This window comes from Engystomops pustulosus, chromosome 4, assembly GCF_040894005.1.
Source record: "Engystomops pustulosus chromosome 4, aEngPut4.maternal, whole genome shotgun sequence".
Classification (NCBI taxonomy): domain Eukaryota; kingdom Metazoa; phylum Chordata; class Amphibia; order Anura; family Leptodactylidae; genus Engystomops; species Engystomops pustulosus.
The window spans coordinates 144,543,152-144,564,907 of NC_092414.1; the positions used below are offsets into that span (position 1 = coordinate 144,543,152).

The 21,756-nt window shown below is 40.8% G+C and overlaps 1 protein-coding gene across 5 annotated transcripts in view; it reads right to left on the bottom strand.

The window, feature by feature from the left end:
* Positions 1-4,666: 4,666 nt before the first annotated feature.
* Positions 4,667-21,756, bottom strand: part of ZNF609 (zinc finger protein 609) — a 57,972-nt gene continuing 40,882 nt past the window's right edge. For 4 of the 5 annotated variants that reach the window (XM_072147921.1, XM_072147922.1, XM_072147924.1 and 1 more), the window contains 6 exons: positions 13,761-16,191; positions 11,572-11,947; positions 11,033-11,208; positions 8,473-8,704; positions 7,423-7,501; positions 4,667-7,075 (listed from right to left, as the gene is read on the bottom strand). In XM_072147921.1, the coding sequence (XP_072004022.1) occupies positions 7,428-7,501; positions 8,473-8,704; positions 11,033-11,208; positions 11,572-11,947; positions 13,761-16,191 (3,289 nt within the window). In that variant the 3' untranslated portion in view covers positions 4,667-7,075; positions 7,423-7,427. The remainder of the gene's footprint in view (positions 7,076-7,422; positions 7,502-8,472; positions 8,705-11,032; positions 11,209-11,571; positions 11,948-13,760; positions 16,192-21,756) is intronic. The other variant, XM_072147923.1, reaches the window with a different exon arrangement.

The following is a 21,756-nucleotide window of genomic DNA, read 5'->3' on the forward strand; positions in this document are numbered from 1 at the left end:
GGTGATCGTAATAAAGATGGCGGCGCCCGAGCGCCGCTGTCTTTTAAATGCCGGCGGCGGCAACTGAGAGGTTAATAGCCGCGGTCGGTGCTTGCCGCGGCTATTAGCAGTGGGGGTTTGCTGCAAAATGCAAAAACCCCCACCTTTGTATGAAGAGAACTCAGCCCGTGAGCCCTCTTCATACATTCACTATACCTCTGCGCCGTAGAGCTACGGCGCAGAGCGTTAAGGGGTTAGGCACTATATCTCAATGTTTGTTTATGACAGCCTTTAACCTCTTGACGCTCAGCGTCCGATATATCGGACACTGAGCTGATGCCGGTTCAGCCCAGGATCTGAGCTGAACCGGCATCGGGCTACACGGGTGCCGGCTATTAGTTGGGCTATTAGTGGGCTCCAATCGCGGGTGATTAACCAGTTAAATGTTGTGTTCAGAGCGACCCCATCTAACATGCCTCTGCGGGGGTCTTTCCCCTATGATCTCCCCCCCCCCCCCCCCGAATCGCATGTGCATAGGCTGACTCTGCTAATACCCTGCAATACATCAGTATTGCAGAGTTTTATCATGAACAAGCAATCAGATGATTGCTTTTTCATGTCCCATGGTGGAAACTATGAAAAAGTAAAAAAAAAAAAAAAATGTTTTTTCAATAAAAATATAAAGTTAATAAATCACTAAAAATGCTCATTAGCCCCATAACATATAAAGAGACATATAATTCTAAAAGTCTAAATCATAACACAAACCCCACATACATAGTATCACCGCGTCCATAACAACCCGTAGAATAAAACTAAATCATTATTGAACCCACACGATGAACACAACGTTAAAAAAAAAAAACTGAAAAACCTGCCAAAAATGATTTTTACCTATTGAATCCCACAAAAAAATGCAATAAAAAGTGATTAAAAAAAAAAAAACATATGTACTCCAGAATGATAGGTTTTATTTGGCAAATTTTGTAAAACGTAAGATAAAATATTCATGCCTGGTGTCCCCGTAATCGTATTATTAAGCTATACGGTGAACACAAAAAAAAAAAGGGAAAAAAAACAGTACAGAATTAATGCTTTTCTACTCCTGCCCTCAAAAAAAAGTTCCTAAATTTTCACCAATAGGGGATACTAACCCCAAAATGGTAACACTGGAAAAAGCATCTCATCCCGCAAAAGAAAATGCCATCACATGGCCCCAATAATGAAAAAGCAAAAATTGTATAGCCTACAAAAAGGGCCAAGAATGAAACTAAAATCCTGGCAGCTGCAGGGCGCTCCTACCCTTCTGCGCCTCGCTGTGCGCCCATAAAACAAGTAACGGCAACATGTGAGGCGTCTCGAGAGAAATTGTAGAACAAATTGTAAGATGGGTTTTCTCTTTTTATCTTTTGGAAATGAATATATTTTAGGGCTAAATGAACGTATAACCGCCACAATTTGACCATTCTAAATTTCACCTCCATTTTGATTTCTTTACTATGAAGATCTCAAGGGGTTAACAATCTTCCTAAACGCTGTTTCTGAAGTTTGAGGGGAGCACATTTGAAAATGAGTTGATTATATAGGGGTTTTTTGATGCTAAATATGTAAAATTTCTTTCAAAACTGTATTTATCCCCAAAATAGTAAATTCTGAAAACACAGAAAATTACTATTCGGTTTGTAAGCCGCGTGAAACAAAATAAATTATCCAGACATTTCAAAAATTTTGAAGATGTAAAGTAGACACATGGGAAATGTTATTCAGCAACTTATTTAGTGGGTAAATCTATCTGCCTGAAAACGCAATGATTTCAAATTTTGACAACGGCAAATTTTTCAAAAAATTCACAAATTTTTTCTTTTTTTTTGTAAATAAACGCAAAAAACTTATCAGCCATCATTTACCACTAAAATGAAGTACAACATGTGAGGAAAAAAACTACCTCAGAATAGTTTTGATAAGTAACGGTGCTCAAAAGTTATAACCATATAAAGCAACGCAAGTCAGAATCCCAAAAATCTAAATGGACCAGTAGGCTGAGTAGGTGGTGCATTTGACTATGCTACACAGAGTCTTGTTCCCTGCACTGAGGTTGGTCCATGAAACGGAATCCATAAATCACATGGCCCTAAACCTGCTATAATCCAGTGCATTACATTATCCTAAACATGCAACAGGTGGTCAGTGTGCAGTAAGACAAGTAGCAGGTTTCAACCACTATAGGTAAATATTAAAAGAGGTAAATGCAATATTAAAAAATACAATCAATGATTTAATATTTCATGACCTTGTATGTCAGCACCCACCAATATACATTTCCGAAAACTTTTAGTAATGTCTTTGGACATATATTTTCATTATAACTGGATACAATAAACTACAGTTCACAGTCTGAACATTTCCAGAGATTTAAAGAAAATCTAACACTTTACAAATGTAAAAAAACACTTACATATACTCACCTACTTATCTTAATCCTGGGTTTTCAAGATTAGCGAAGACCAGAGACGGGATCAAGAAGAAGAAAACAAGACATATATAAAAGTAGCCCTGAGCGTGGGGACGCGATGTCCAGCGCTCCGGGCTGCAAAGTGGTCCCATGCTGGGAGAGGGCGGTGACGTCACGAAAGAGGTGGGAATTCATACTGGAGAGTGTCGTGAATAATTAGCAGCTTGGAGCACTGGACATCTCGTCCCTGCGCTTCAGGCTGCTTTTTGTAAGTATTTGTTTCTCTAGGTGATCCCAGTGTGTCAAGATTAATGAAGACCACCTCCAGGATCAAAATGAAGAGGAGGACAGGCAAGTATGTCTAGTGTTTTTTTACTTTTGTAAAGTGGTAGATTTCCTTTAATAAAAAGTGTCAGTGAATGGACCAGTGCAGAAATAAACACCAGTGTCTTATTCAGCGCCAGATAAATTATCCTGGATGATTTATCTGGTCTAGTCTACAACTTTTCAGCAGCTAACAAGTTGGTCAAGTTTACATCCAAATCTTCTGCTGCATCCTTTGAATGTCAGATGCATGGGTTAAGACCATACCCCTTTTGACTCGGACAAGTCAAAAAAGTAGCCTAAAAATGGTTTTAAACCCTCAACAAATGTGGCACTCCACATTTCAGGCCGAAATTACTACATAATTCTGGTGTAATATGTGAATTATGTGTGATATTTGCATTCGGGCCAATATTATGTAGAACTGTACAAAGGGGGGTTTTATTCCTGTATTATTCAATTATTCTATTTTATGGTAGCACTGGAGGGTGAGAACTATATATTCTATATAAGGCACCTCCCTCTTTAGCCATGTAGTCTGTGCTAAATGCTTTGGTGTAAAACATACAAAAGTGTTAGATATACCTTCATTGGCAAACAACTACATGCCTTAAAGGGGTATTCCCATTTCAGCAAATTAACGTTAATGTTTTTATGAGAAGTTATAGAATTTCTGCACCAATTCCTCATGGTTTTCTAGATCTCTGATTGCAGTCCTACTATAGAAAGTGTCTAGATATACTTTCAGAAATCTGACCATAGTCACACAGGAGCGCGGCTGTGCGCACCCGTGTTCTGTCGACTGGAAGTAAGAATGGAAGCTTTCTACAGAATGACAGAAAGCAGAGATCTAGAAAACCGTTGTGAATTGATACAGAAGGTATACTGGAAAATTGCATATCTTATCATACAAACAATAACATTAATTTTCTGTAATGGGAATACCCCTTTAATTTGTTACCTATTATGGGCAAATAAGTGTAAGCCATGAAGGGTTTTTTTTTACTTCCTCTAGCTCAACACTGTAGGATTTCTAGGTTTGACTTTATGGACCAATGTCTTTTTCAAACTACTATGTTAACCTTTTGCAGTAAAGTAATGCTTCGTGATGGGCGTTTTCCATATTCACTGTATGAACAGCTGTAAGTGTACCATAGAGGCTGCAGAGGATGGAATCAGTAACTAGTATGAAAGGGTGCTTTCACAATTTATATTTGCCATCTAATATTTCTCAAGATGATATAGCATGTTCTCTAACTTCTGTATACTTGTATGCTGACCAGTTTCTGGGCCATCTAGTAATTCAGGTGTTGTTAACCAAGTGGCTTCTACCAGTTGAGTAATGGCAGCTCCTGGTTTACGCACAAGATAGGTTCTTTTAGTGCCATAATGGGAACAAGGATTAACAGTACAGTAAAGCTTAACTATAGACAGCTGGTGTTAAAGTACTGAATCCAGAGACCTTCACCAGAGGTCACAGTGGGCAGAGTGGTCTATCTGTAGCTAAGGTTCATCTGTAAGTCGGGCTTCCTAAAGTGCACTTGTGCATGTTGCCCAGCTGATAACAGCCACTTGACTACCTTCTTTCAATAATGCTAATACATTTCAATAAGGATTAACAAAGGAATGGAATAATGTGATCCAGTATTGTTTTTCCTATAGAGATTTTGTACTGCAAAAAATTCAGAAAACCACATTTCTGATAAAACAAAACTTGTGTATTTTTTTTTTTTAACTGCAGGGAAAAAAATTCAACTTTCCACAAAAAGACTCTTAAAAAAAAGCTACATAACAGAAAAAAGAACTTTACATCTTTATACAGGTAGGTTTGGGTTGAAAAAGGAGGAATGAGCTCCTCATTTACCCCAGTATAAATGAAGGTGGGGTTTATTTCATATACAATAACGTCTGTTTACAACCAAGCAATACAAAAGAACTTTATTGGAAAACTTCCAGAAAGGGTTAAATACATTTTTTTTTAAACGAAATTCCTTCAAGTCACCTCTTAGGTTTGAAGAGGTGGAACTAGCAGAGAATGGATGTATTAAAAAAAAGTTTCAACATCAGCATATATTGTGCATCTTTATAGGTTGTTGTAAATTTGAACCATAAATCTGGATAACACACCAGAGAATTGGGGGAAGAAATTAATGGGCAAAATGTGTACAGTTTCTAAGGAGGAAAAGTGTTGACCAGAAACCAATGACCAGAGCATCCGTGACACATTTGTTGGTGAACGTAAAGTGTTTGTGACCCTGAGGGTTACAATACTAGTGACCTGATGGAAAATAGCAGCAGACTTAAGCGTATTGGTCAGCTCATTATATGGCCCTCTATAAGGCGCTATATGACAGCCTCATGCTAATTCTACTTGGTAGACAAAACAGCAAAAAAGTGGCAATTTTTGGCTCATAGCAGTACTTACAAATAGCTTCATTCCAGATACAATCCATGAGCAGAGCCCAAAGCTCACCTCCCAATTAATGGACATTGATAGACAAACCACTATGTATAGGTGCACTCACATCAGCCTGCCAACAACCATGCAGACTGGCAGAAGGAAATAAATGCTCATGAATACAGCCAGAGCTAAGCTATAAGACCAATAGCAGCACTGGTATCAGCCAAATAGCCAACATTTTTGGTACAGTTTCAGCTACTAAGATTAAGAACATGTAGCTACGATATATTTGCTAATACAGGGCAGCATTTTTAGCTGACACATCCACTTTTCATAATTACAATGTGACATCAGAAACTGCAAGAATTGCATGTTCCTTAGAAGAAAGTAGACTTTCGTTGGTTCAAAAATATCTTCGAAGGACAATATACTTGGGTTACACAGAATAATTTTTTTTTTTTTTAATGTAAAAGAGTGAAGTGTCAAGCTCAGTAATGAAGTGTAAATGACCACATTCTCTCCACTTCCAGAGGTCTGTTCTATTGTTGATAAAATATGTTGACATAGCGGTATGTTTGTTGGATGTTACATTGTATGTCTACATCATGTACCTGTTTAATTCCACAATTAGAACAAAGTGCATCTTTGTAAAGAGGAAATGACCCTTACAGGTTTACAATTCTCTGATATGAGAACACTACATCCCTGCAGTCACAGGAGTCCATAATGTACTCAACATGCTTCAACAAATGAACGTGAAAATCGGGCTATTGAAGACAGAAAAACGGCAACGCGGTCGGACCTGTAATGCTAAACCCATGGCATCATACCATAAGGGCACTAAACATTTAGTGGTTTAACAGACTTAAAATGCACATGTGAAATTCCTCCCAAATTTAAGATTAGTGTCTTATAAAAGAACCTTTTTTAAGGTCTATATACATTATACACAGCCAGGTTGAGTCCATGGGAGACCAGCATTACTGTCGTCACATTTCTCAAATACAACCAAAAACAATATTTTAACATTTTTTCAAATATCTCAAGTCAAATATCTCTGTGGTAAGAGTAAAAACAAAGGGCATTGCTTGAATGACTAAAAAGCCATTGAAACTAAGTGGCACTACTATGCACCGTTACAATATTACATGATGCCATTAGGAGCCACCAAACAATTTTTTTTGCCATTTGTTCTGTTTGCAAAGGACAAATCTTGGTCAGTTATTCACCATGAGAAAAACAAAAAGGCAGATATTTTATCAGGAGACAAGAGGAAATATTAAAAACTCTGTGCCAACAGTCACTCCCTGGGAATTTGATGAAACACATAGCTTCTTATACAAAAAACTTTGTGGACATTTTAGAAGCAATGGTGTTCGGCTCTTGGCTCCTAGAACATGTGAAATTCAGACGCCTGAGCATGTGTGGTCGATAAAATCCATAAATTGAATAAACCATGTCTGACGGAGTGTATTAACAAAGGACAAAAACAAATTCATCATCTTTTAACTTCAAAATAACATTTAACCAGAAGTCTGTAAGGAGAGGATACACAATCCTGACCCATAATGTTTTATTACATGAGGTGTTCAATGTCGGGCACTTCCCCCAGACACTCTGCGATAAAAGAAATCCCATGTCTTCTCAGGGCTCAGTCCGCTAGCGGGTGCACTGAATAAATACAGTCCCATTCTGCAAAAACACATTTCCCCAAGATAGGAAGGAGAAAACAAATCTTTTGGAGGGGCAACGGGATGGGGCCTGTGTGTCCTGGATCAGAATGATACCTCAGAAGCCCTTTATGGAAAAACTCTGCCTGAAGAAACACCATTCAACTGATGCATTGACTCATTCCAGATCTGTCCTGTGATCCAGTCACATGACTTTACGGAGACAGGGTCCCTGGTTGCAGAATTTTCCTGTTAATAAAAAATGGTGAGAAAAATTGGAAGGTAAATCACAGGCATTAGAAAAGGTCTCAAGTACAGATTAAGGCCCCATTCAAAACTATGTCCGACCTTTTTTCAAAAAAATGCAGGGAACAACAGGTGCCTGCCCCCTTCACCTTCTACACTCCCTCCATGCCCACATGGCGTTGACGTGGCGTATTTGCACAGAAAACTGGCATACAAGCAGTGATAAATCTCCCCCCATAGTCTTTTATATAATCTCTTTAGAAATACTTTCTCTCTGTGTTAGGCTCTGTTCCCCTATCAATAATGCCCCACAAGAAAGCATTACATATAATGTAGATTTTTAAGCTTACCCGTTTCACCTCCTCGGGGGTGGGTACAGAGATGGCGCTGAACCCTGCTGACTTGCTACAATGGCTGTAGAAGACAAACCTACAAATACAATGTTATATTTAGATATATTCTCCTGCCATGAAAAATTCAATGAAATAAACACAAAATGAATACAATATTTTATTACAGTAACACTAAAGTATATCAAAATAGCAGCAAGGTTCAAACCAGATTAAAGGGCTTGCCTGGTGGTTGATAAACATGGCTCCCAGATAAATTTCCCAGCTCTTCTACAAAGCATGGTTAGTACATGGTATTGCAACCAAGCTCCATTCCTTTCTATAGAGCTGCAATATCAACACTTAAAGGGAACCTACCACCACGATTCTACCTATAAAGGTAGAAAGAGTGGTAAGTGGATGTAAGGGATGTGAGGATAGCCCTTTTTAGAGCTAATCCTTACGTCCCCGCTAACTTTTGGTAAACTTTATTCAACTAATATGTAAATTTAGTTATGCGGCTTACGGGGGCGTGGAGTAGCCGGGCACGAGGCTACACAGCGCGGGTACTCCACGCCCCAGTAGCCACGTTACGTTACTCCTCCTACCCTGTTGTGTGCAGTGCAGGCCCCCGGCTGAGTAGCCCCAGCTCCGAGGCTGGAGCTACTGCGCATGCGCAGTAGCCAGCTTGTCGGTCGAGCTCCTCGTAGCTGCGCGCCGCACACAACAGGGTAGGAGGAGTAACGTGGCTACTGGGGCATGGAGTAGCCGCGCCGTGTAGTCTCATGCCTGGCTACTCCACGCCCCACTAGCCGCACAACTAAATTTACATATTAGTTGAATAAAGTTTACCAAAAGTTAGCGGGGTAAAGAGCTCTCCTCACGTCCCTTACATCCACCTACCACCCGATCTACCTTTATAGGTAGAATCGTGGTGGTAGGTTCCCTTTAAGCATGGTCAGGTGCGGTGCTGATTTTGGAAGTAAACAGACATGTGTCTGAACCGCGAAATAAGCGCTTTAATGCAAAGAAATAAAACCTTGCAAAAAAACATTGCTACCTGGTACATACCTGTGGTATAGGGCAACTGATACTGGCCAGGCAACAAAGAGTAACCAAGGTGGTGATGGTGATGATGTGTGGACATTAAGCGCTGTGAAGGTGAAGTGCGAGGCCTTTCAGAACTTCTGTCTACTCCTCGGTCTGGTGCTCCCATACTACTGCAGCCACCAGCTACTCCTGCAGAGCTTCCAGGCACACTACAACCACCTCGATCTCGTTCCTGTGGGGATTTGTCGGTGATCTGTGCAAAAAAATATTATCGCAATGAGGACCACAATAAAGCATAAACTAATAGACCTAACCATAGGAAAATAGCATTTTACAACATACAAAATATTTGTTCTGCAGGTTGTGTACCAATATCTATCCATCTATACTAAGATTTGCTGTGCATAGCAATTGTCAGGAAAAGCTTCAGCCATTATAACATTACAATAACAAATATATGGGATGGTGCTCATATCCAAGTCAATCTGCTCCCTACTTCTTACTAATCTACTAGAAGTAAGAAGCAGTAGGAAAAAAGTATGACAGAGTTTTTGTCTTTCACCATGAAGACATTGATCGACCTCCCCCATTTACATCATTGTGGCCGTCAAACGTATACAAGTACAAGATGCTAGAGCCTATATGCCATGATTGCATTTGACCAGGGCACTTAAATGGTTAACAACCCCAATTGGTAAACCTGTGTTAAAGAATACCTGTCAGGTCAATTTGGCACCTAGATCAACTACAGGTCCTTGTGGACCTATGGTTTAGAGTCACAAATCGACCCTTTTGACGTTTTTAAATGGAAAAAAATGTAGAAAATACTTACATAAATGTGGCACATCGGACTCACATCAGGATATCCTGCACCGGCGCCTCATCTTGCAGAGCGGGAAGTGAAGCTGGTTGGCTTCACTGCGCATGCGCCATACCTACAGAGCATGTGCAGTGAAGCCGGGGTGTAATGCTCCAGGCTTCACTTGCCGGAACACGAAGGCACTTAGGGAATCGACGAACTTAGGTAAGTATGAAGTTTCTTTATTTTTATTTTTTTTAAGTGCTTAAAGTCATACAGGGCGATATGGGACACCAAACATAAGGACTTGTGGGCGGTTTGGTGTCCCAAATCGCCTCAACAGGTACCCTTTAAAGACCATCAAAGGTGTATTCCCATGAAGACAAAGATAACCAAATAACACATTCTCTAATTCAATGTTAACAAAAATACAGCATTTCACAGATTTAATTCCAACCGGTTTACAATTTTAGTTGTCCCTGGATCAAACAGTAATTCTTCTGACTATGGTCTGACAATTCCCTCTAGCTTATCTTGCATTGGAGGCAGACAGCACTACAGACAAGGCCACGTCCTGGTTCAGCCATGCTTCTAGTAGTATGGAGAAGATACAGCAGTAGCTGCTCTACAAACAAGATAAGCTCTGGATCCCAGGGACAGGGTGACATAGCAGTGCACACTCCGTTTTATTGATTAGATGAGGCAACAGAGCCAAGTGTGTCATTGTGTCTTGTATCCACCTCATGACTCTATTCTGTCTCATCGCTCTTTTTTACGAGTCAGTTACAAAAACACTGTTTAGAAGCTAAATGAAAGTGAAAATAAACCCAGTACCCTGATAATCCAAACATATTGTCAGCACAAAGCATCTCACAGCACAGAGAAATCATGAATTGTCTGCTTAGAGAGTCCCCGCCCACACTGACCATCACTAGACGCTAAAAGAGCAAAAAAATTATCTTTATTGTTCAAACATCCGAGGGAAAGAAAATATGAGAACTTTCTTTCATAGGCAAACCCCTTTATGACCAGTGACTGAAGTTATAAGTAGTTGTGAGGATAATAGAAGAATTTAGGTAATAACTGATGTGCTCTTCAGGCTTGGTATGGTGAAACACAATATACATTTATTAGTGGCATAGGTAAAAGTTGGCAATACGTTTCGGGAATGCACCGTTCCCTCAGTCAGATCCCAAAAGATAAAATGGCTCAGGCCGGTTCTAACAGATAGTAAGAACAAAACCCAAACAAGTCTTGGCAACTTGGGCGGCGACGTGGCCCCAGCCACTTGTATCTTTTAGGACCTGTAGAAGGGAACAGTGCATTCCTAAAATAGGTTGCCCACTTTTAATTATGCAACTAATAAATGTTTATTGTGTTACACCATACCAAGCCTCAAGAGTGCAAGATAATAAGTTTATTAGGGGCATACATAAAAATGCAATTTTGTAATGCACCGTTCCCTACGTCAGGTCCCAAATGACACAAGTGGCTGGTGGGGGGGTGGGGGGGGCCCTGCCTGGGTTGTTGACACTTGTTTTGACTTTATTCTTAGCACCTGCCACAGCACCCGCGCTGGTAATTTTCTAGGTGCTCCCGGCGTGTCAAGCTTAGAGAAGAAAAGCACCGGATCAGCATCAAGAAGAGCCGATGTGAATATTTGTAGTTTTTTGAAAAAAAATGCTTTAATTCCTTTAAAAGGATGTCACATTACAAATAGAGGTAATTTGATTTTGTACAAAATTCTGCAGATGGACTATGCTTTGCTCTGCGTGTACTTACTGTGGGAGACTTGCTCTTGTAATGGCTTGCGTGTTGCTGCAGTATATCAAGGGCTTTAGACTCTGTGGTGGATTTGCAGCCGACGCTTGGGCTGGCTCGTGACTTCTCAGCCTCGTCACTGCCAGAAACCTTGTTGCCATACGGAGAAAATGAATAACTGGAGGGGAGGTAGGAACCTAGACATGAAATAAGAGATAGCTGTATTTTACTGACATACATGGACTAATATACCACTGTATCGTCAACTACTTGAGGATCTATACAGGGCTTCTGGCCGTGGGGAGGTAGAACAGGGTTATTTGGCACCAATTGTAATAGTCAGATGTACATCCTTCACATTAACAGGCTCATATCTAGAGACTTTATTTACTGTTATTTGATTCTTTTTATTTAAATAGTAGGAAAAGTTAGATGGTAAACTATAGCAATAACCTTAATCTTAATATCCTATTGCATGGCACTGCAAAAAATATTGGTGCTGTGTAAATAAACTTATAATTTACACAACTATAAAGCGAACAAGGCCTTTTCTAAAATACCTGGGTAATTCTGCATCATGACTGCAGGCATCCCACGGTAGCTTGGATGGCTTGGGTCATATGCTTGGCTATAGGTGTAACCATGCATGTACGGGATATAGGACTGATGTTGGGTAAGTGGTGATGAAACTGGCACATGTGTGCTAGTGCGAGGGTCCTTGGCCAGCCCACGTGGATCTTCAGATTGCTGGGGTCCCTTAACTTCTACATTAATTGCTTCCTTGCCATCTTCTTTAGCAGAGGCTTCTTTGCTCCGGCTTCTCTCCTCTTTAACTTTCCTATCTCTCTCTTCTTTCCACCTTTCATCATCCGCTTTCAGTGCGTCTGTGTACTTCGGATAAACGTAGGACCACATGCGTGACTCTGCTTCTTGTTGCTTTACATACAGAATGGGAAGAAATTATTAGCAGTGTACATATATAACCTCACAAACATATCACATCACCTGCATGGTTACAGTATGTCAGGACACCCAGGGCTGTATTGATTTCTGAAAAATATACAGCTGAATTGTTAAGCTGGCTCAGTGTTTGCACTAGAATTGATCCGTAGATTTTCAGTGTAGACAGTGCATTTAGTATAATATATGTAGTATGTGGGTGGAGCCAACTCTAAGGTCACCAACATATAGTTTGCCAGAACACAAATACCACTGTCAAACTAGTTTTAAACAGGTTGCACTCCATTACTACATTACACAGAGTTATGCAGAGACAAACTGGATTTGGTTTATTTCCACATAGTTTCTTTAATTTGCACAATATAATGTAAAGGAACACACAAATGGCAGCGAGTTATCCACATAACCACTTTGTCCATAAGCTTACTTGCCTTTGTATGTGTATATAATGATAGATGAGCTTGCCTACACCAATGTTCTAGTGCAGTGGTGGTGAACCTATGGCACGGGTGCCAGAGGTGGCACTCGGAGCCCTTTCTGTGAGCACCCGGGCCGTCGCCCCAGCACACCAGATAGGATGCAAAGTATCTTTCTGCAGTTCCAAGCAACTTAAAAAAGAGGCTGCTTTCGGTCATATATTAAAGTGATACTTACTTCGCTGCTAGAGACTGTAGGAAGAGGGAAATGAGTAAACAGGGCCGAATTATCTTTGGAGGACCTTCTGCGGGCCCCACGATTTTCTGTGTGCAGAGGGACACTGGAAAGAAGCTAAAATGATGCAAATTTCCATCTTGCCCTCAGGAGGCCAGTATGATTTACCTTGCGATAAATAAGGGGGGATTTGGGTTGCAGTTTGGGCACTCGGCCGCCAAAAGGTTCGTCATCATTGTTCTAGTGCTATGTATATGTATAGGTATGAGCGGGGGACAAGTGACAATTTCTGATCAGTTATCGCACAAGCTTTAATGGCACTGTAATGGTTAATGCATGACAGAATCACATGCAAACTTAAAGCAAAGTATTGTTATATGGACAATGGTAGTGTATTAAAGAGGACCTGTCACCTAACAAAAAAAAAATGCACTAGAAGTTGCTTATTAAAGTAAGCAGCTCCTATCGCTACCCCATTATTAGCAGTGTTAAACTGCTAGCATTATCAGAACCCTCCAATAAAGCTGGCGCTGCCTTCTCCTCTGCTTCTCCCCCGGACCGTCCCTCCCACAGCATAGGGCTTCATGCGGAAGTCACCGCCTCCTCGGACCGTCTACTCACGAATAAGCAGGACTGCTGCGAGCTTGGTCCGGCAGTACAGCATTTCTTAGCTTTATCGGAGGGTTCAGACAAAGGTTGCAGTTTAACACTTCTAGCTACATCTAGTGCATTTTTTAAGGGCAACAGTTCTTCTTTAAAAGTGCAGGGACCAGAAAAAGCAGCAGGCTCCAGTTAGAAATCAGGAATCGGACCAAGCTCCCATCAATTTTTTTTACTCATCCCTGTTGTCCAAAAGTAGTACAACATTGGGCTGCATCCATCACCTCCATAGAAAAAGAAGCAGTATAGTGCTGGCTCAAACCCTACTCAAATCTCACAGCAGCAGATATTAGGGACCCACTTTCTGCACATAACTGATGGATAAAGTATACATACGTTAATATAAGTAGGTGATAAATGTCTACTGTGAAAAATATCAAATGGTATTTCAGAGTAAGACAGCAAGCAACCACAGTCACAACATAGCCTACCATTACTTCTATAAAAGGGATGAGATTACTAAATATATATGTCTTACCTGTCTGTACCACAATACAGGGTCCAGTCCCGCTTGCCTGTTGCACTCCCCTATTGGTTTTGATGGTTCTCCACTTTCCTTTCCTGTATGACCACTAACTTCAGATACTTTTGCTTTCAAACCTTCGGCTTGTTGTATGGGGATTTTGGAGTCCTCGGGTTTGGGGATAATCACAGACTTGCTTGAGTCAGACCCAGAAACCAGCTCCTTAGGTTTGCTAGGACCGGACTTTCCCAAGTCAGTTAGACTTGGTGCCTTTGTGAGTGTTGGAGGTACTGAAGACTTGTGCTTCCATTCTTCTTTAAGAGTGGCTTCTCGATCTCTCATAGCCATCTCTGCCTTCTTGTCAATGCTACGCTGCTGCTGTTGCTGCTGTTCAAGGGTTTGTCTTTGTTTCTGGTGCTCCTCATATTGCTGTCTATATGCTGGGTTTGTGCTCAGCAGATGAGCATGGTACCCTTGGTCACTATAGCCATAAGGCGGCACATAGGCATACTGATTGTAATATAGAGACTGCATGTACATATTTGGACGCTGTTGAATGACTGAGGGTTGTTGGCTAGTACTGGTAAGCTCTGCTTTTTTCTCTTCAGGTGGTTCAATCTTCATTTTAACTTCTGTTACTTCCAGATCTTCTTCTTTCTTAACTTTCAGTGGCTGGCTTTCTGGTGTAGTCTGGCCAGTGGGGTTCATGGCACTGGGACTGGAATGTGCATAGTTGGGAGAGTAATAAGTTTCAAATGTCTGATAGAAGGGGGATTCTTTGCTCTGTGGTTGTGGTGGAAAAAGGGACTTTTTGGCACTTTCTTTCACCAATTGCTCTGGATCCTTGGCCTTTGTGCCTTCCACTTTACCTTCTCCATCTTCTCCTGCATCTGAGATGTCAGAGTAAGCTGGGCTGTTTGTTTTAGCTGAAGTTCCTTCTGCTCCATTTTGGGTCACAACATGTAATGGGGTCATGGGTTGACCAGGACTAGGATTTTCCATTCGGTTTGAGTTACCGCCACTACTACCACCACCTCCTCCAATGGAAGGGCTTGGTGCATTGTCTGTGAAGCTATAGATTTTGTCAGCCTCTGCCTTTATGCTTGCTAGCCTACTCTGATGAGCCTCCGAGCCATTTATAAGTCCATCACCTTTGTTTGCTGAATCGCTTCCTGCTTCTCCAAGAGGACTCTTCCCATCTTCTGGACGTCCTACTTTCACAGAGGATCCTGGACTTTCATCATCCCTTTGCTCTTTTCTCTTTTTATCCTTTTTCTTTTTATCCCTAGATGGAGTTAAAGATGGATTAATACTAGATGGCTCCCCCATTACTGTTGGTTTGGGCTGAATAGGTTTAAGCTGTGGGCTGGTAGGCATGGCTTGGACAACCGTGGTGGTAAGACCCGTGGAGGAACCAGGGCTACCAGCAGTGAAAGTTGTAGTTTGAATGGTGTACATTTGCTGGGGAACAATTGCAGGGGCAATAGGGCGAGCAGACTTCACACTTTTAGATGATGCCAACTTGTCAGGCTTATTGCACCCATTGCCCTTTTTAGATCCATCTTTATCAGACAATCGCTTTTCCTGCAAGTCAAATGCATCATTGCTTGTGTCATCTGCTGCCATGGTACCATCATCTGATCCATCATTGGAAAGTGCTCCTGGGTCTGTATCTCCTTCAGTACCATTTTTTTTCTTGCATACAACCTTTCCCCCAAATTTGGAAGAGAGTGTAGGACTATGTGGTTCAGTCAAACGAGCTTTAGGAGTTGCAGAACGTGCTGGGGAAAGGGAGCCCTTTTGTGTTGGAAAGGTACCATTACAACTACCCATGTCGATATGAAGGTGTGGCTCCTCACCACATTCACTATCTCCATCTGCCTCTGGTTTACTGTCATCATCTGTATGTGCATGAGCCTGATGGTACTTCAGGCCATTAATGTGCTTGTATTTCTTGTTGCAATTAGGGTGTGGACAGTCTATTAATATGGGGGAGGAACAATTGCGGTCCAATGCAGCTGGTTCTACCTTAATAGAGCTTAATGGCACTGTTAAAGGTAATGGAACAGTCCCTGGGGCAGATGAGGATCCCATTGAGTTTGTACGAGCACGCTTACTCCCCTTAGAGTCTTCAGAGCTGGAGGTCAGTTCCATGTCAGAAGGGGGCTTGCTTTTACGTTTGCTAGCAGAAGATGGGCTAGCTTTTATATCTTCTGCTGGATTGCAGGGGGGTGGACGATGTTCACTTGAATTCTGGCTTCCTCGTCTCCCTTTGTTGTTGGCACCAGCCCTAGTCTTGCTGCTGCTGCTGCTACTGCTACTTGCACCTTTACTATCAGGGGCTGGTGTACCTTCCGCAATAGGAGCATTACTACTTGGCCGCATGCGTTTACCCCTCCCCCGTCCGTTCCGCATCTCCAAGTCACTTGTGGGAGAGTCGCAGAATCTGGAGGGGGAAGGAAAAAAAATAAAGAGGGTGAGGATTTTAATTTAAAATTATTTTTACACAAATTTAGATCATAAATTAGGGCCAAAGATCAAGAACACACACTGCTCACAGATTAAAAATAAATATCATACAAAACGCTTTTTTAGGATATTTTAAAGGGGTTGGCCACTCTATTACATACATTGCCCATGTGCCTGTACTGCCTTAATAATAATCCCTGAATGTTCGTTAATTGATTCAACATCTCTAAACTCTCCGGGGATCTGTTACATGTCTGTGCACTAATAAATGAGAAGGGACCTGCAGCAGAAGATTATGACGCATCATACACCCCGCCCTCACCTTTCCCTGCGTCTGTCAGTGAAGCGGACTGTGAGAGAAAAAGAGGCACAGTGGGTGAAGCCAATTAGGACGGACAGATGGAGCGAGAAAGTTGTGTGTATATGCAGAGTGCAGCATGATGAGAACAGGGAAAGGCTGAAGCTCTAGAGGGAGGCAAAGGTACAGGTACATACAGTACTGACCAAAAGTTTGGACACACCTCATTAAAGGAGATTTCTGTATTTTAAGGAGTATAAAAATTGTAGATTCAAACTGAAGGCATAAAAACTATGAATTAACACATGTGGAATTATATACTTAAAAAAAAATACACAATTTATGAATACACAAAGTGTTTCTATTGGCCCTCGTACAATCTGTGGGTGTTTCCCTGGTCATATATACTCTCCTCTTGCCCTACTGCAGCACATCCCCTTGAGGAAGCGACGGCGAAACGTACGTCGGGGTGCTGTGGTGGTGGTCTTGTGAGTCGTTTTGGTAGAGTGGTAGGCCTTTGTACATGTAATGCCCTTTTTTCTTTTGGGCGAATTGACTATTGGGCCTGGGTACTCTAATAGATACGTGTACTGTATTTTCTATATTTACCTTATACCTATTTCGGTGAAACTGTGTATTTATTTACCACCACCGCTTTTGTGTGTTTGTTGTTGTGTATTTTAGCGATGTTTTTAAATTGTGTTGCCCTTTTTGGTACCTTGTGGGAATAAAATTTGATTATTGTATTTTTGTTGTTTTATGTATCGTGATTTTTTGATGAATATAGTCCTGATTACTATTGTTGGTATTGTGTTTCGTGTTCAGTATAGGGACATGTTACTTGTGTAGTGGTTATATCTTCTTTTTGGTATTGATTATATACTTAAAAAAAAGTCTGAAGAGTGTAGAATATGACATTTTCAGTTGTTTCAAAGTTGCCACCTTTTGCTTTGATTACTGCTTTGCACACTCTTGGCATTCTCTTGATGAGCTTCAAGAAGTAGTCACCAGAAAAGGTTTTCACATCACAGGTGCCCTGTCCGGTTTAATAAGTGGGATTTCTTGCCCTATAAATGGGTTGGGACCATCAGTTGTGTTGTGCAGAGTTCTCCACCCACCCTTCCCAGGAAAGGAAGACCAAGAGTCACCTCTGCTGCGGAGGATTAGTTAATCCAAGTCACCAGCCTCAGAAATCGCAGGGTAACAGCAGCTCATATTAGAGACCAGGTTAATGCCACACAGAGTTCTAGCAGCAGACACATCTCTACAACAACTGCTAAGATGAGACTGTGTGCAGAAGCATTCATGGTAAAATAGCTGCTAGGAAACCACTGCTAAGGACAGGCAACAAGCAGAAGAGACATGTTTGGGCTAAAGAACTCAAGGAATGAACATTAAAAAAGTGGAAATATGTGCTTTGGTCTGATGAGTCCAAATTTGAGATCTTTGTGCAACACAAAAAAGGTGAACGAATAGACTCTACATGCCTGGTTCCCACCGTGAAGCATGGAGGAGGAGGTGTGATGGTGTGGGGCTGCTTTGCTGGTGACTCTGTTCGTGATTAATTAAGAATTGTAGGTATACTGAACCAGCATGGTTACCACAGCATCTTGCAGCAGCATGCTATTCCATCCGGTTTGAGTTTAGTTGAACCCTCATTTATTTTTTGTCAGGACAATGACCCCAAAACACATCCAGGCTGTGTAAGGGCTTTATGAGAGTGATGAGGTGCTACGCCAGATGACCTGGCCTCCACATTCACCAGACCTGAACCCAAACAAGATGGTTTGGGTTGAGCTGGACCGCAGAGTAAAGGCAAAAGGGCCAAAAAGCGCTAAGCATCTCTAAGAATTCCTTCAAGACTGTTGGAAGACCATTTCAGGTCACTACCTCTTGAAGTTCATCAAGAGAATGCCATGAGTGTGCAAAGCAGAAGCAAAAGGATGGGACTTTGAGGAACCTAGAATATAAGGCTACATTCACACAACCGTATGATTTCTCCAGTCCCGTATTTACGGGCCGTATATTCGTGACGTTTTTCATCCGTATGCAGCACGTATGTAACCCGTATTTTATACGTCCCCATAGACTTCTATGGCATACGGAACTGAAATACGGGAGAAAATAGGACATGCTCTATATTTTTATACGGCCAGTATACAGTACGGTACGGAACGGAGTTAACAACGGCAATATAAAAAGTCAGACGTATTGTCCATTGAAATAAATGTGGCCGTATGTAATCTGTAAAAAAACGGTACGGATACGGCCGTTTTCATACGTCCGTGTGAATGTAGCCTAAGACATATTTTCAGCTGTTTCACACTTTTATGTTAAGTATATAACTATACATATCTTAATTCATTGTTTTGATGCAACTAATTTTTATAGTTATGAAAATACAGAAAACATTTTGAATGAGAATGTGTGTCCAAACTTTTGGTTTGTACTGTACTCATGCAGAGACATGTCTGATGGAACAGATTTATTGAAAAGTGGCCAACCCCTTTAAGTTATGTAAATAAAACAATACTTTGCTCAATGCATCATGCTGGCGTTTGTTTACTATACCACAGCAGGTTCAGATCAGTGTAGCAATAAATCACTGATCTCAACATTGTATGGCACAAGACTGCTGAGAACCATGACAAGTTGCATCATATCACCACTGCAGCCAAGTAAACAAAGAATAGAGACAGACAGCAGTGTGTTGTGGGACTAAACACATTTTTCTTTCTTATATTTACTACAGTTCCTTCATTGAGGCACATATTGCATTACTTTTTTTTAGTGAAAACACAGAAGCAGACAAGGCCAAAGCATATGGTGATTCGGGTAACTATTTTATCATTGGGGTAACACCGGCAACATTTATTAATTTCACACAGGATATCAAAAATTTTGCATGTGGTTATGTTAAGGTGCCTTGTATAAAAGGGGAATTTTTTAAAATGTAAATATGGCCACATACTTTTTCTTTTGCAGGAAATGCAGCATTTCAAGCCTAATAAAGATATGCTCAACCAAAACAATAGAATTAATGGAAAGTATAATAAGTATTTCCGTATATATAATATTGCACACAATTGTGCTACGTTAGCTGCTCTAAGTACAAAGTGGCCTCTCAAAATGCAAAACAATAATACTAAAGCAAATAATAGAGCGCAAACTACCACAAACACCATAAACTAATATTTTTATTAGTACACAAATTAAAAACAATTCATATATAAGATAATAATGTGGATGAATGTATAGAAGACATTAGTGCTGGGCAGCAGGTCTATAATGCATATAATTTGTGAATATTGTACATATATCTACTGAGGTATATCCCAGACTATGGGGACAAAATTAGATCAAAATACTTAAAACTAACACCAAAATATCCAAAGGTGTAAGAGGAGACTGTCATAAAGTGCCAAAACTCCAAAGTATAGCAAAAAGCAAACAAGTATATTACCTCGGGTAACTAACCAGCACCAACCCTGACACATGTTTCGGTCAAAAGACCTTTGACTAAGGTTACACATTATTATTTTATGTATAACTTGTTTTTAATTTGTGTAGCAATAAAATTAGAGTATTTTTTGGACTATAAGGCGCACCAGAGTATAAGGCGCACCATCAATAAATGCCTGCTAAAACGTCTAGGTTCATATATAAGGCGCACCGGATTATAAGGCGCACCTGATTATAAGGATGAATGACCAGCAGGTGGCAGACCTGTGCACAGTTCAAGACAGCTGTTGTCTGTAAGTGCGGTTCATATAAAAGGCACACTGGACTATAAGGCACACTGGACTATAAGGCACACTGGACTATAAGGCACACTGGACTATAAGGCACACTGGACTATAAGGCACACTGGACTATAAGGCACACTGGACTATAAGGCACACTGGACTATAAGGCACACTGGACTATAAGGCACACTGGACTATAAGGCACACTGGACTATAAGGCACACTGGACTATAAGGCACACTGGACTATAAGGCACACTGGACTATAAGGCACACTGGACTATAAGGCACACTGGACTATAAGGCACACTGGACTATAAGGCACACCTTTGATTTCTGAAAATCGAAGGATGTTTAGTGCACCTTACAGTCCAAAAAATACAGTATTATTTTATGGGATTTGTGGATCCTCTATTTTCTGCTTTGGAATCAGATCAGTATACTTAGTTTAAATGACTACCACGCAAGTAGGAAGAGGCCACAGCATCCAATGTATGGACTTCTGATCTTACACACCAGGATCTCAGGCTGCGTGAACCTCCTATATTAGTGTCTAAAAGTTACGTAGGTTGCTGTCTTTTCTGTTGCCGTCTGCGGGGCTACTGAGCAGAGAGCAACAGAAATCTCAGCAGCACGAAGTCACACAGGAATCCAAGATCCAAGAGGAAACTGAAATTGTGTACACCAGGACTGATAGGCTGGAGACAGGCTGGACTCAAATCTGTGAAATGGTGGATTTTGTTAATAACAGTGAATTAGAGAATGTGTTATTTTGTTATCCTGAGTATATATAAGAAAATTGTCTAAGTGGGAAAACACCTTTAATGTCAGACAGAGATGGACTGTAGGGCTGTTGGAATAAGTGACTAAAACTTTTCAGCAGTTCAACGGTATACAGGACTGACATTAACCCATTAACGACTTTTTTTTTTTCTACCTACCTTAAAAAAATCTATACATTTTTCGATGTAAAGAGCTGTGTGAGGGCTTGTTTTCTACAGGGAAATTAATTTAAAAATGCATTTGCGCCCTTTCCTTGTGGGCCTGGATTTTATTTTCATTGTGCACCCCAAATGACATATCTCCTAAATTATTTGGGTCGGTGCGATCACAGGGATACCAAATTTATGAAAGGTTTTATGTTTTCATAAATGTACAAATTAAAACCACCTGTACAAAAAAAAAAATCTCCATTTTGTCATTTTCTGGCACTAATAACTTTTTCATACTTCGGTATACGGAGCCGTATGTGGTGTCATTTTTGAGACTTTTGATGAGCTTTTCAATGCTACCATTTTGAGGACTTACATTTTATGTTTAGTAAAATGGCAAAATGAGCACACACCGATCTCATCCATGTGGCTAGGTCTCGGATAAATGTTTGGAGTGGATTGCTGTACAGTCATATGGACTTTTGAAGGACTACTAATGTACTTTACATTAATGCACAGTATCAGTTTTTGGTATGTATCATTTTGTATACAAATGCCTTGATAAAG